The sequence below is a fragment of the Aegilops tauschii genome, chromosome 1 (genome assembly GCF_002575655.3).
Source record: "Aegilops tauschii subsp. strangulata cultivar AL8/78 chromosome 1, Aet v6.0, whole genome shotgun sequence".
NCBI classification, from domain to species: Eukaryota; Viridiplantae; Streptophyta; class Magnoliopsida; order Poales; family Poaceae; genus Aegilops; species Aegilops tauschii.
Genome location: NC_053035.3, coordinates 116,855,590 through 116,867,295, shown reverse-complemented (window position 1 = coordinate 116,867,295; position 11,706 = coordinate 116,855,590). Strand labels below are relative to the sequence as shown.

Sequence of the window (11,706 nt, the reverse complement as noted above, 5' to 3'; positions counted from 1 at the left end):
TATAGGAAGTCCAGTTTCGGCCACCGGGAAAGTTTCGGGGGTTATCGGTATTGTACCGGGACCACCGGAAGGGTCCCGGGGGTCCACCGGGTGGGGCCACCTGTCCCGGAGGGCCCCATGGGCTGAAGTGGGGAGGGGAACCAGCCACTGGTGGGCTGGTGCGCCCCCCTTGGGCCTCCCCTGCGCCTAGGGTTGGAAACCCTGGGGGTGGGGGGGGCGCCCCACTTGGCTTGGGGGGCAAGCCACCCCCTTGGCCGCCGCCCCCCCCCCCCCCCTCAGATGGGATCTCCAGGGGGCCGGCGCCCCCCAGGACCCCTATATATAGTGGGGGGAGGGAGGGCAGCAATACCCTAGCCCCTGGAGCCTCCCTCTCCCTCCCGCTTGCACTTGGCGAAGCCCTGCCGGGATCCCCGCTACTTCCACCACCACGCTGTCGTGCTGCTGGATCTCCATAAACCTCTCCTTCCCCCTTGCTGGATCAAGAAGGAGGAGACGTCACTGCTCCGTACGTGTGTTGAACGCGGAGGTGCCGTCCGTTCGGCGCTCGGTCATCGGTGATTTGGATCACGACGAGTACGACTCCATCATCCCCGTTCACTTGAACGCTTCCACTCACGATCTACAAGGGTATGTAGATGCACTCCTTCCCTCTCGTTGCTAGTAAACTCCATAGATGAATCTTGGTGATGCGTAGAATATTTTAAATTTCTGCAACGATCCCCAACAGGTTCCGCCCCGGGCGACGCACTGCTGGATACATACCCTGTGGATGACATCATAGAGAACACTAACTGTGAGCTACACTTCAAAATGAAGAACATATCCATGAAGGTGGCAGACGCCGTTGCTTTTACAATTACCCCCGAAGCAACCTTCCATTGCGCCCCGATTCCAGCGGGCTATGCTCGTGTCTTGGTTGATGAGGTGGTGGACCCATATTCGGGGCTAGATCTTGACATTCCTAGAGGTGACGACGAGCACACACTGGGAGAGGCCATACATCGTATCATCCTATGAAGAAAGGATTGCATCATCTTTCGAAGTCCACCGACACCGCGTCTGCCGACTCCTCCTCGAAGTCCGCCACCGTGTCAGCAGACTCCCGCTCCTCCAAGTCCACGAACGCGTGAGCAGACTCCTGCTTCAAGTCCGGCATAGCGTCATGCCACTCCTCCTGTTTCAAGTCTGACACCGTGTCAGGCCACACCTCCTACTTCAAGTCCGGCACAGCGTCAGGCCACACCTCCTGCTTCAAGTCCGACACCGTGTCAGGCCACACCTCCTGCTTCAAGTCCGGCACAACGTCAGGCCACTCCTCCTGCTCCAACTAAGCCACGTCAGCCGTCTCCGCCGCCTAAGCAATCGCAGAAGAGACACGCCGCAGCTATGGTGCGTAGCGGTACGAGTCGAGGTAGTACAGAAAGTACAGGCGGAGACAAGCGATATAAATATGGTCCAAGCAGCCTCGCTCCTCTTCCTCAGAGGCCTTACGACATGACCGAGGAGCAAAACGATGCAATAGTGCGGGCCGAAGTGGACGCTCATTTTTGACCGAAACTGGCAACGCCGCCGAGGGAGAAAGTGCCTGAGGAAAAGATTGACCACTTCATTCGTATGGCTAGATCACCAGCTCCCAAGCCTGTTGACTCAGACTATGAGCGCCAAATCAGGAAGGCACATCGAGCATGACTACGGAAAGAAGCGAGCTCGAGCTCGAGCCAACAAGCAGCTGTCAAAAAATGCGGGAAAACCGTTCCCCAGCTGGGAGAACAGGCGGCGCAATCGAACCCCCCCCCCCCCCCCCCCCCCCGCTTGTTGTGCCAACAACACATGAGAGTACGCGCGCCCAATATTATTGTGGGCAAACCGTTTACGTTCCCGAGCTGGGCGATGTGGTAATAATCGAGGAGCATATAATGCAGGCTGAAATGCTCAACATCACTGTTGGACAACTCCTCGATATCGAGCCCATGTCTCCGCTTAGAGAGGAGGAAATAAAACGGAAATATGTCCGGGGCCAACCTTTGGTCGAGCCCGAGGAGGTCAAGAACCTCCCAACGAGAATGTATGAATTGCATGATTGGTACATGAAAATTACCAAGATTTCCAATCGAGAGCCCCTCATGGTGCAAGTCGAGGAAGATCATTACTTCAATAAGAAAGCTCTGTCCGTTGAGTATTCAGAACTATTTCAGTTATTCAATCAAGATGCACTCGACAAATCTATCGTCAGTTGCTATTCTCTGTAAGTGATTTCTTTCTGTAATTTAAGTCTCCAGCTAGCTCTAGTCTCATTGATTGATCATTAATTACCTGTAATTATATATCCTCACTGTATATTCTTTTCTGTGGTATTATGCAGGATGAAGATGTATGAAATGAAAAAAGCTGGACGCTATGGCATTGGGTTCATTGACCCAAATACCGTTAATGAATACACATGGAAATTGGAATGGTGTAGACAAGATGTAGAGAAAAACATGGTAGAGTTCTTGAAGCGCTTTAATAGCAATGAAGATATACTACTTCCTTACAACTTCGAGTGAGTCACACTGTCTTGTACTACAAATTTTGTTTTTGCTTACTATTTAGATGTTAATAAGTGTATAGGGTTTAGGGTTATAGTTGATTAGTGTTATGCACATGCCCGCTTAATTTATACATGCAAACATATGCGGATGCAGCTTCCACTGGATCTTGTTAGACATTAAAGTTGACGAAAGAAAAGTTGAAGTACTGGACTCACTACTTAAAAAAGATAGTGACTACAGCATCATGAAGGGGATAGTCGATAGGTTATTTCAATCATTATTAACTATATCTCGGCCTATTTAGTTCTTCATTTCCTGATATGAACTATTTTTAATACCCCCTTTATTAATTTTATTTGCCGGCGGGCAGGGCTTGGGCAAAGTACATCAAGGTGACTCCAGGAAAATGGCGACAAAAGCTATGTTGGTATCGACCCAAGGTAAGTAATTAAGTAGTACTAGCTAGCTAGCTACCATCTCTTTAATTCTTGTTTCAATACCATTAATTAATTAACATGCTTGATTAATAATTATCTGATTAAATTCTATTCTCGTAAAGGCCCTGAAGCAGGCGCCGGGGACTGAAGTGTGTGCATACTACGTTTGCGAGAACATTCGCATGATGGCGTCCGAAAGGAACAGATCTGATAGACAGGACTGGGTACGTTTGCCAGAACACTATTCACAAATCTTACATGATTGTCGATATCTAGTCACACAACTAATACACATGCATATTGATCTCCTTCTTAACAGTTCAAAGAGGTACGGGACCAGCTCCTACCAACAGAGCGCATACGAGCACTTCAAGAGGAAATAGCGGGATTTTTTCTCGACCAGGTCATAGATCCCAAAGGAGAATACTATTACCCACTACTGCCCCCATGAACCACTTGTCATCGTGCTCCGAAGGCTCCAAGGCAACATGTAGGAGAAATTGTATATATATACATGTGTATGTGTGAATAATTAATGATGGTTGTGAGACATTCGATTATATATATATATGTATGATCGGTTCTACGAGAAAATCTATTTATATATATGCATAACGTGTACAATATGTAGTATCGTAAAATACCAGCAAACAAAAAAGAATTAAATGGAAAACACAAAATTAATGGAAAAATAAAAATTAAAACCAAACCCCCCCCCCCCCAACATTTAGTACCAGTTGGTGCTACCAACCGGTACTAATGGTCTACCAGCACCCGGGCCTGGCTCGTGCCACGTGGTGGCACTTTAGCGCCGGTTCGTGCCGAACAGGTTAGCACCCGGGCTTTAGTCTCCACTCTTTAGTGCCGGTTGCAGAACCGGCGCTAAAGCCCGGTTCTGCACTAGTGAATGAGGGTTCGACGAAAAGAAATATCAGGGTTTTCTTGTCCCAGCACTTGTTTAATCGTGACAAACTTATGTCTAACTATCCGATATAAACTTGGGTATTGCACATTTAAGGGGTTGTTCCCCAACCAGGTGTCTTCCCAGAAACGTGTCTGGGAGCCGTCCCTAACAGAAAACGTTCCAAACTGGAAAAAGAATTCTTTAGCTTTCATCACCCCACTCCAAAAATGTGAATCTCCGGGTCTCCAGTAGACTTGGGATATTGCTTTGGAACCCACGTATTTATTACGAATGATTTCCTGCCAAACACCGTTCTCAGTGAGTAATTTATATACCCATTTGCTGAGCAGTGATATATTTGTTATCTCAAGATCCTGGATTCCAAGCCCCCCTTGGCTTTTAGGGCGGCATAATACGTTCCACCTTGCCAAACGATACTTCTTGGTTTCATTATCGCTCTGCCAAAAAAATCTTGATCTATAATAGTCAAGACGCTGGAGCACTCCTTTTGGGAGATGAAAAAAAGATAACATATAAAGAACCATATTGGTAAGGACCGAATTGATCAAGATTAGTCGACCTCCATAGAACAAGAGTTTGGCCTTCCAACTGGCCAGACATTTCTCCAGTCTCTCTTCAACATGCTTCCATTCAGCTATTGTCAGTCGCCTATAGTGAATAGGGATACCCAGATAGCGAATTGGAAATTGTCCGAGTTGACAACCAAAGATTTCAGCATAATCTTGTGAAACTTCTGCGGCCTCGCCAAAACAGAAGAGTTCACTCTTATGAAAATTAATCTTTAGTCCAGAAAGATCCTCAAAGGCACATAACAACAATTTAAGGTTTCTGGCCTTTTCTAAGTCATGGTCCAGGAACAAAATGGTGTCATCCGCATATTGTAAAATTGATAGGCCTCCTTCTACTAAATGAGGAATGACCCCGGTGACTTGACCTGCTAACTTGGCCCTCTCAATAAGAGTAGCTAACATATCAGCCACAATATTAAACAGAATGGGTGATGCGGGGTCCCCTTGACGGAGCCCCTTCCTTGTCTGGAAATAGTTGCCTATATCGTCGTTTACCTTAATAGCTACGCTACCTCCGGACACAAAGCTCTCAACCCATCGACACCAAGTATCGGAAAACCCTTTCATACGTAATGTTTGTAACAAAAAGGGCCACTTTACTTTATCATAAGCTTTCTCGAAGTCGATTTTAAAAATGACTCCATTCAATTTTTTATGATGAAGCTCGTGGACCGTTTCATGAAGGACAGCAACACCATCCAAAATGTTTCGCCCTTGCATGAATGCTGTTTGGGTTGGTTTGACTACATGATCAGCCACCCCATTCAGACGGTTAGTCGCCACCTTGGTGAAGATTTTGAAACTTACATTGAGTAAGCAAATCGGTCTATATTGTTGAATCCGACTAGCATCTTTCGTCTTGGGTAGAAGAATAATTTCCCCAAAATTTAGGCGGGAAATGTCAAGTTTATGAGCATGTAGTTCATTGAACAACTGAACCAAGTCTGATTTTAACATGTCCCAGAAATTTTGGTAGAACTCCGCCGGAAAACCATCCGGACCTGGAGATTTGTTATGTTCCATCTGAAAAACCGCCGTTCGAATTTCCTCCTCAGAGAATGGAGAGGTTAGGAATTCATTTTCCGCAGCGGATACTTGCTGAATGTCGTGACAAATGGACTCATCCATCTCGATAGTAGTGCTCACAGATGGCCCGAATAAATCTTTATAATACTTAGTAATGAAGTTCTTTAATGAGGCCTCCCGCTCAATTCGACCCTCCTCCTGATCTAGAGCGAAGATTCGTTTCTTCCTATGTTTGCCATTGGCTAACATTTGGAAGTATTTCGTATTATCATCCCCAAGAACCAGTGAGTCAGTCTTACACCTTTGGTACCATTTTATTTCCTCCTCGCGTAAAAGGCAGGCTAGCTGCTCATTGAGATGACTTTTTTTGCTCAATCTCCATGGCAGAAAGGATCCTGACCTCCGCGATCTTATCTAAGGAGTCAATTAAGGTAGAGAGTCGCAACTTCTTCTTATAAATCCCTGCGGTGTGTTTGGCCCAACCACGAAGGAATTGGCGCAGCGCACGGATGCGATTGTTCCATCGTTGAATTGGTGTGTCACCACGAGGTTGGCGTTGCCACACTTTTTTTACTAGTTGTAAGAGATGAACCAGGAAAAGCATTCGAGCCCAGCTCCAAAACTCCTTTTCTGTTTTTGGTATTTGTTCTGTGTTATTTTTTCCAGCCACTCTTTCGGAATAAATAGCATCTCAGGTTGTTTCATAAGAAAAGAAGCCTATGAAAATTGAACTTATTTAGCTGGATCACTAAACTGGGTATTCGAAAACAAAGCTCATTGATCGATCCCTAACTAGGGAGGTACGAAAATATAGAGAAGCTAAGAGAAACAACACATCATTCACTGGCCACAAAAACAAACACATTATTCACTTATCCGGTGTCCGGTGTCCGGTGTCCGGTGTCCTCATTTTATGGCGGCAAGGCGATTGACGAATATGCCGAATGCTTCATCAGTGTCGACCATACTGATCCTGACCACCTTTTGATCAGCTCCGAACTTAGTCCCGCTGCGGGTTATGATCTTGTTCTCACGCAAGAAGCTCTCTAGGTCTTCCACTTCTTGCTTCTCACAGCGCAGCCATGCGAATGCTGCAATCCAGAAGCATTATTTTAGAAAATGCAAGTGAATCAAGAAAAAAATAGGTCATACTAGATCGGATTTTTTTCATATCTTTATAAGGTTAATGTAGACTGTGTAATGTGCCTACCAGGATTAGAGGTGACAGTGTCCTTGGTGAAGGTGCAGAAGCCGGCCACCTCGTTGGGGAGGCTAAAGATGCCGGAGGCTGCAACGGCAGCACGGAGTGCACACCAGCGGTGCGCCATCTTCCGCCGCGCGTAATGGAAGAGGAGGTTCGCGTCCCCACCGGCAGCGGTGGCAAGCTGGTGCTCGTAGCCGTCGGTGACTGCCCCGAGTACCTTGGCGGCGCGTAGCTGCGCGTCCTTGCACACGCCTATGGTGCTTTGCTCCATGAACTTGCTCATCTTCTGAGCCACCTCCTTGTCCTTCACCAACGCCCACCTGCATGCAACGCAAGGAACCATAAAAACAACAAACTAAGCTTAACATCTACTCCCTCCGTTCGAAATTACTTGTCGTAAAAATGGATGTATCTAGACATTTTTTAGTTCTAGATACATCCATTTCTGCGACAAGTAATTCGGAACGGAGGGAGTACGAAGTAAATACATGTTGTCATGGATTCATTCATTGTAAGATGTGATGTGATTACCCTATCCTCGTGCCGGCGTGGCCCGTACACTTTGACACGGTGAAGAGCATGATGTCGTGGGCAAGCATTTGGGTGATGGGAGTGTACTGCGGCCAGTAGTAAGCCAGGTCGTGGATGTCCTTGCCGGACTTGGACTTGAGGACGGCCTCGCGGATGCTGCCGTCGGGGTTGCTCGGTGAGCAGACGACCTCAATGTAGTCGTCGCCGTCGAATGTGTTGGCGTCGCCGGCCCATCGGTAGAGCCCCGAGCTGAGGAAGTCCGTCAAGGGCGGGTACATCTGCACAAGATGGAGCATACCACATAGCGATCTACCTTCTCTCACAGTCAAAAATATCGATCGTTTTTTTCTCATTTACAAAATAAACTAATGCTTACGGAGTAAAATGGGGTGGTAGATACGACGCTGAGGGGCGTGTCGGCAGTGGGTGGGGCGAGCGCGTAGAGTGCGGCCTGGAAAAGCTGCGAGGATCCGGTGCCGACGAGGACGTGGTAGCCCTCGACGGCGGCATTGCCGACGAGGCGGTGGAGGCGGCGCACCTCACGCTCGAAGCTTGGCTCAAGGAACCAGCAGAGGTTGCCGACGTCGGAGAAGTAACTCATCGTCTGCCACCCTGGAATCACCAGCGTAGCGCTTTCGCCAATCGGTCCGCGCCAAAACGGCTCAAACATCGTTGGATCACCGCTGCAAACAATAACATTATTATCGTAGAAAAATCAAATGTGCACGGTACAAAGTTTGGTAGGGCGGGACCAAAGATAACACAAACCCATAGCTTTTGATGAAGTAATAATAAGGGTACTCATGATAATTTGGAGGAACTGGCAAGTGAGAAACGATATGTTGCATGACAAAATAGCTGCTACTGTGGAAAACAACTAGGAATTTTTTGCAAAGTTATGTTCTGTCCCTGGAACAAATAAAGATGAATGATGGAAAGGATTTAGAGAAAGGAAAAGGGATTACTTTTGAAGAAAGCGTCATAAGCTGTAGATCACAGCGGAAGATTCCAAAGGAAATAAAGGTATGGCCTCACCCCCCTGAAGGTTGGCTGGCAGTATCTACTGATGGTTCTTTTGGTACGTGCGATAATGGCGTAGGCACATCAATGATTACTAGAGATAGCAGCGGAAGACATGCCCTTTCTGCTTGTTGGTTTGTGCCTCACCGCAAAGATGCGTTTGAAGCTGAACTCCTGGCAATTAGAGGAGTCCGGGCAGCACTGATGCATTCCACGGCACCACTTCAGGTGCAGTCTGATTGTGCTGCAGTTGTGAAGATACTAAAAGAGAAGGATAAGAATAAGTCATACCTGGGCCATGTAGTGGGGGAAATTAAGGAGATGTTAGGAGAGAGAGAGAGAGCTTGTCCTTTTATATATTGATCATTCCCAGAATAAGGTTGCAGATCAACTAGCCTATTTGTCAAGAGCGGAGCGTCGAACCGAGTTATGGTTGTTGGATGCCCCTGATGCTCTGATTAGCCTTCTGGCTACCGATTGTAATACTATCAGTAACTAAATAAAGCTCCCTTTATCAATGCAAAATAATAATAATAATAATAATAATAAGGGTACGTACTTGGTGTTAGATTATAGGAGTACTTCTATATAAACAAAGCTGCCCAAAACACATGCTGAGTTCATAAAAGGAGATGGTAAAATTTGCACGATAATTTGCCACGTTTCTGTCATGGTAAAATCGTCATAGTAAATACATGCCACTTTTATCGCAAAAAAAAATACATGCCACTTGTATTTTTTCTTTCCACTAGTAAATGCGTACATTTTTAGATGCAAATGCATGTTTCTGTCATGGTAAAATCATCTTAGTAAATACATGACACATGGCTTTGTATTTTTTCCACTAGTAAATGCTACATTTTTAGATGCAAATGCATGTTAATCGTATAGAAATAAGGTACTGGGATATTATTTTTGCAACAGTCATGTCACTATTTAATACGCACTCCGTCCGTACAATGTTGTACTCCAACCATACCAAATTACTTGTCTTAGATTGAAATATATATGGATGCATCTAGACATATTTATAGATACATCCGTGTCAAGTAATTTGAGACGGAGATTGTACTAAGTCAACGACATTTATTGCATACTAAACACATACCGTTTGGGTTGATCTGATTTGATGACCAAGATTATTTGATTATGCCCCTTTTCGTCTTTTTATTGGTATATAAAAAATATCTATATATATAGATGGATTAGTAGTGTTAGAGGAAAACGCATCTTTTGTCAAAAAGAAAGGAGAGGGGAAACGTACCTATACCTAACTAACTAACTGTAAACGTATCTTTTGGCGACGTAAAGTATCAGGTAGACATGCATGTATCACACGTCACGTAAAGTACCACGTGGACATGCATGGATCACGTCACGTATATGTACGCGTGGACGTTCCACCGGAGGATTAATTATTGCAGCTGCGAAAAACCAAGAGACGATCGATGGATATGAGATGAAATTCATACTGGTCCAAGTTGATGACCGAGTCACACGCGACGGGCGGCTTGCCGGACGACGGCGCCACAGCCGCCGCCTTCTTCACCTTCTTGCTGGCCTGCTTCTCGGCGGCGGCGCGGCCACGGAGGTAGATTGCTAGCGCCACGATGTTCAGCGCGACGGACCCGAGCACGCCGATCCGCCCGGCAATCGCCGCCAGCCCGTCGCCGTTATCCCTCGCCATCGCCGTAAATCCAAGTACTGAGAGCCCACAAGTGCTATATATAGATGGGATCCTGGGAGGGTTTATATAGAAGAAGATACCTATGAGATGATTCTAGATGGCTAAATAGGAAGGTGAGGGGCCGGTAAAAATAATGGCAGGCGCGAGGCGCCAGATGGTCATTCTCTCCCCGCCCGGCTAACTAGGTGTGGGTGGGATGGGTAACGCATGCACCGGAATCGCGGGAAAGTGCATGGTCAAAGTGTACGTTTTGTTGCGGTTACGATGGATGCATGCAAGTAAGATCAATCTTGTGTGCGGCTTCTAGTTTTAGGGCATCTACAATGCAAGAGCGTTTATTTGGACGCTTAGGCAATAAAAAGAATTAATTAAAGAAGTGGCGTCGCTGTAGGAGTCTGTCTCCTCAACGCATGGACGCCTGGTCGAGCGCTAATGCAATGGGTTTCTCGTAGAAGAAAAGGGGCAGCGCTCGTTAAACAGCTCAGAGAAAAGAAAAAAAGAACGAAGCGCCCGATGGCAGCCCTGGCATCGACGCTAGCAATAATCCTGGGATCAACCAGGATTAGACCATAACGGCCAGGAAGTGAATCCTAGCGCCTGTCATTAGCGCCGGCGTTGTACATGCCCTTAGTTAAACACATTTTAGAGAGACTTTTTTAGTAAAGCCACTTTTGCTAACAGTTCAGTTAGGAATAAGTATATGGAAAATCTTCATTGGATAAGAAAATGATAAATGACGTTTAAGAAATTCTTTGTTTGGACGTCCCTTCGACCATGCTTTTCTCTCACAGCAAGCCATGAACGGCACGGGCATTCGCACAACAGGAGCTGCACCCAGCGCCCAGCATGCGGAGCGCTGCCCTGCCTGCTGCTTTGCTGTTGCCCGCCATGCAGCTCCCCTTCCTCCCCTCACCCCCATTCTTCACACACCGTGTCGAGCACCTACCGTGCATGGCTGCTCCGCTTGGCCACAAGCGTCGCCGCTCTTCCAACCCCGGCGAGTAGCTCCACACCTTCACCACGGACATCCTTCCACCGCCATTTTTGCCGTTTCCCGGCCTTCACCTCCAACCTCGGCGAGTAGCTTCATGCCTCCACCACGGACACCATGGCGGCTCTTTCGTAAAGTCCTCCTGTGTGCACCATGTTAGCACTAATCTTGATCGACCAGTCGTGAAGCTGAGTCGTCTCGCGGAGCAGGCAACCAACAGTAGCGGCATGCAAGGAGATCACGCTGAGTCTATTGCTCGAGCGTGTGGACTAGCTGTTTGTGCGGCTGTACCTGCGTGCTATTGCGGCCGAGTCATGTGGCTGTTGGAAAGGCCATGCAAAGTACAGGATTTGTGCTTGTATCTAGCCGGCCGTGAGTTAGTGGCCGGTTGCGGTGTCCGGGCCATACGTGCATGCAATTAGGGGTTAGTGGTTAGTTCGGGAAAATCCTATGCGTCGCTCATTGCGTCAAAATGCGACAGAACGCACAGCCAACACCCCGCATCGCTAGCAATGGGCCGGCCCATTAAACCAGAGCTACCCATCAGGTTTTGGGAACCCTCTAGAAGGTCCTTGAACCGTTTTTTCTTTTTTGACCGTTTTTCCTGTTTCTTCTTGGGGTTTTTTCGTTTTTTTTTCTTTTTCCTTTCTCTGTTTTTCTGTTTCTTTTTTTTCTGTTTTCCTTTTTTTTCTTTCGAAAATTGTTCAGACAGTCCAAAATTTGTTCATGTTTCTAAAAAAGTTCCAAATTTTAAAAAATGTTCGTGTTCAAAAAAATTGTTTAAA

General features: G+C 46.8%; 1 protein-coding gene across 3 annotated transcripts; it reads right to left on the bottom strand.

Annotated features, from left to right (window-relative positions):
• Positions 1 to 6,206: 6,206 nt before the first annotated feature.
• Positions 6,207 to 10,398, bottom strand: LOC109740802 (tryptophan aminotransferase-related protein 1-like). 3 transcript variants are annotated; one of them, XM_020299847.4, is made up of 5 exons: positions 9,716 to 10,398; positions 7,600 to 7,906; positions 7,224 to 7,501; positions 6,699 to 7,012; positions 6,207 to 6,579 (listed from the first exon to the last, which is right to left on the bottom strand). In XM_020299847.4, the coding sequence occupies exons 1-5, from the start codon at positions 9,928 to 9,930 to the stop codon at positions 6,395 to 6,397; spliced, it is 1,299 nt and encodes a 432-aa protein (XP_020155436.1). In that variant the 5' UTR covers positions 9,931 to 10,398; the 3' UTR covers positions 6,207 to 6,394. The 3 variants fall into 3 exon arrangements, with proteins under 3 accessions (XP_020155436.1, XP_045089133.1, XP_040255943.1); XM_045233198.2 differs by lacking the exon at positions 9,716 to 10,398 and adding an exon at positions 8,189 to 8,625; XM_040400009.3 differs by lacking the exon at positions 9,716 to 10,398 and adding an exon at positions 8,391 to 8,625.
• Positions 10,399 to 11,706: the final 1,308 nt, after the last annotated feature.

Excerpts from the sequence above, each read along its gene's own strand:
- LOC109740802 (XM_020299847.4), bottom strand. The coding sequence starts at position 9,930 with ATGGCGAGGGATAACGGCGACGGGCTGGCGGCGATTGCCGGGCGGATC. Across the intron at positions 7,907-9,715 it reads TCGGTCATCAACTTGGACCA|CGGTGATCCAACGATGTTTG; the intron begins GTATGAATTTCA and ends TATTGTTTGCAG. Across the intron at positions 6,580-6,698 it reads CACTGTCACCTCTAATCCTG|CATTCGCATGGCTGCGCTGT; the intron begins GTAGGCACATTA and ends TCTGGATTGCAG.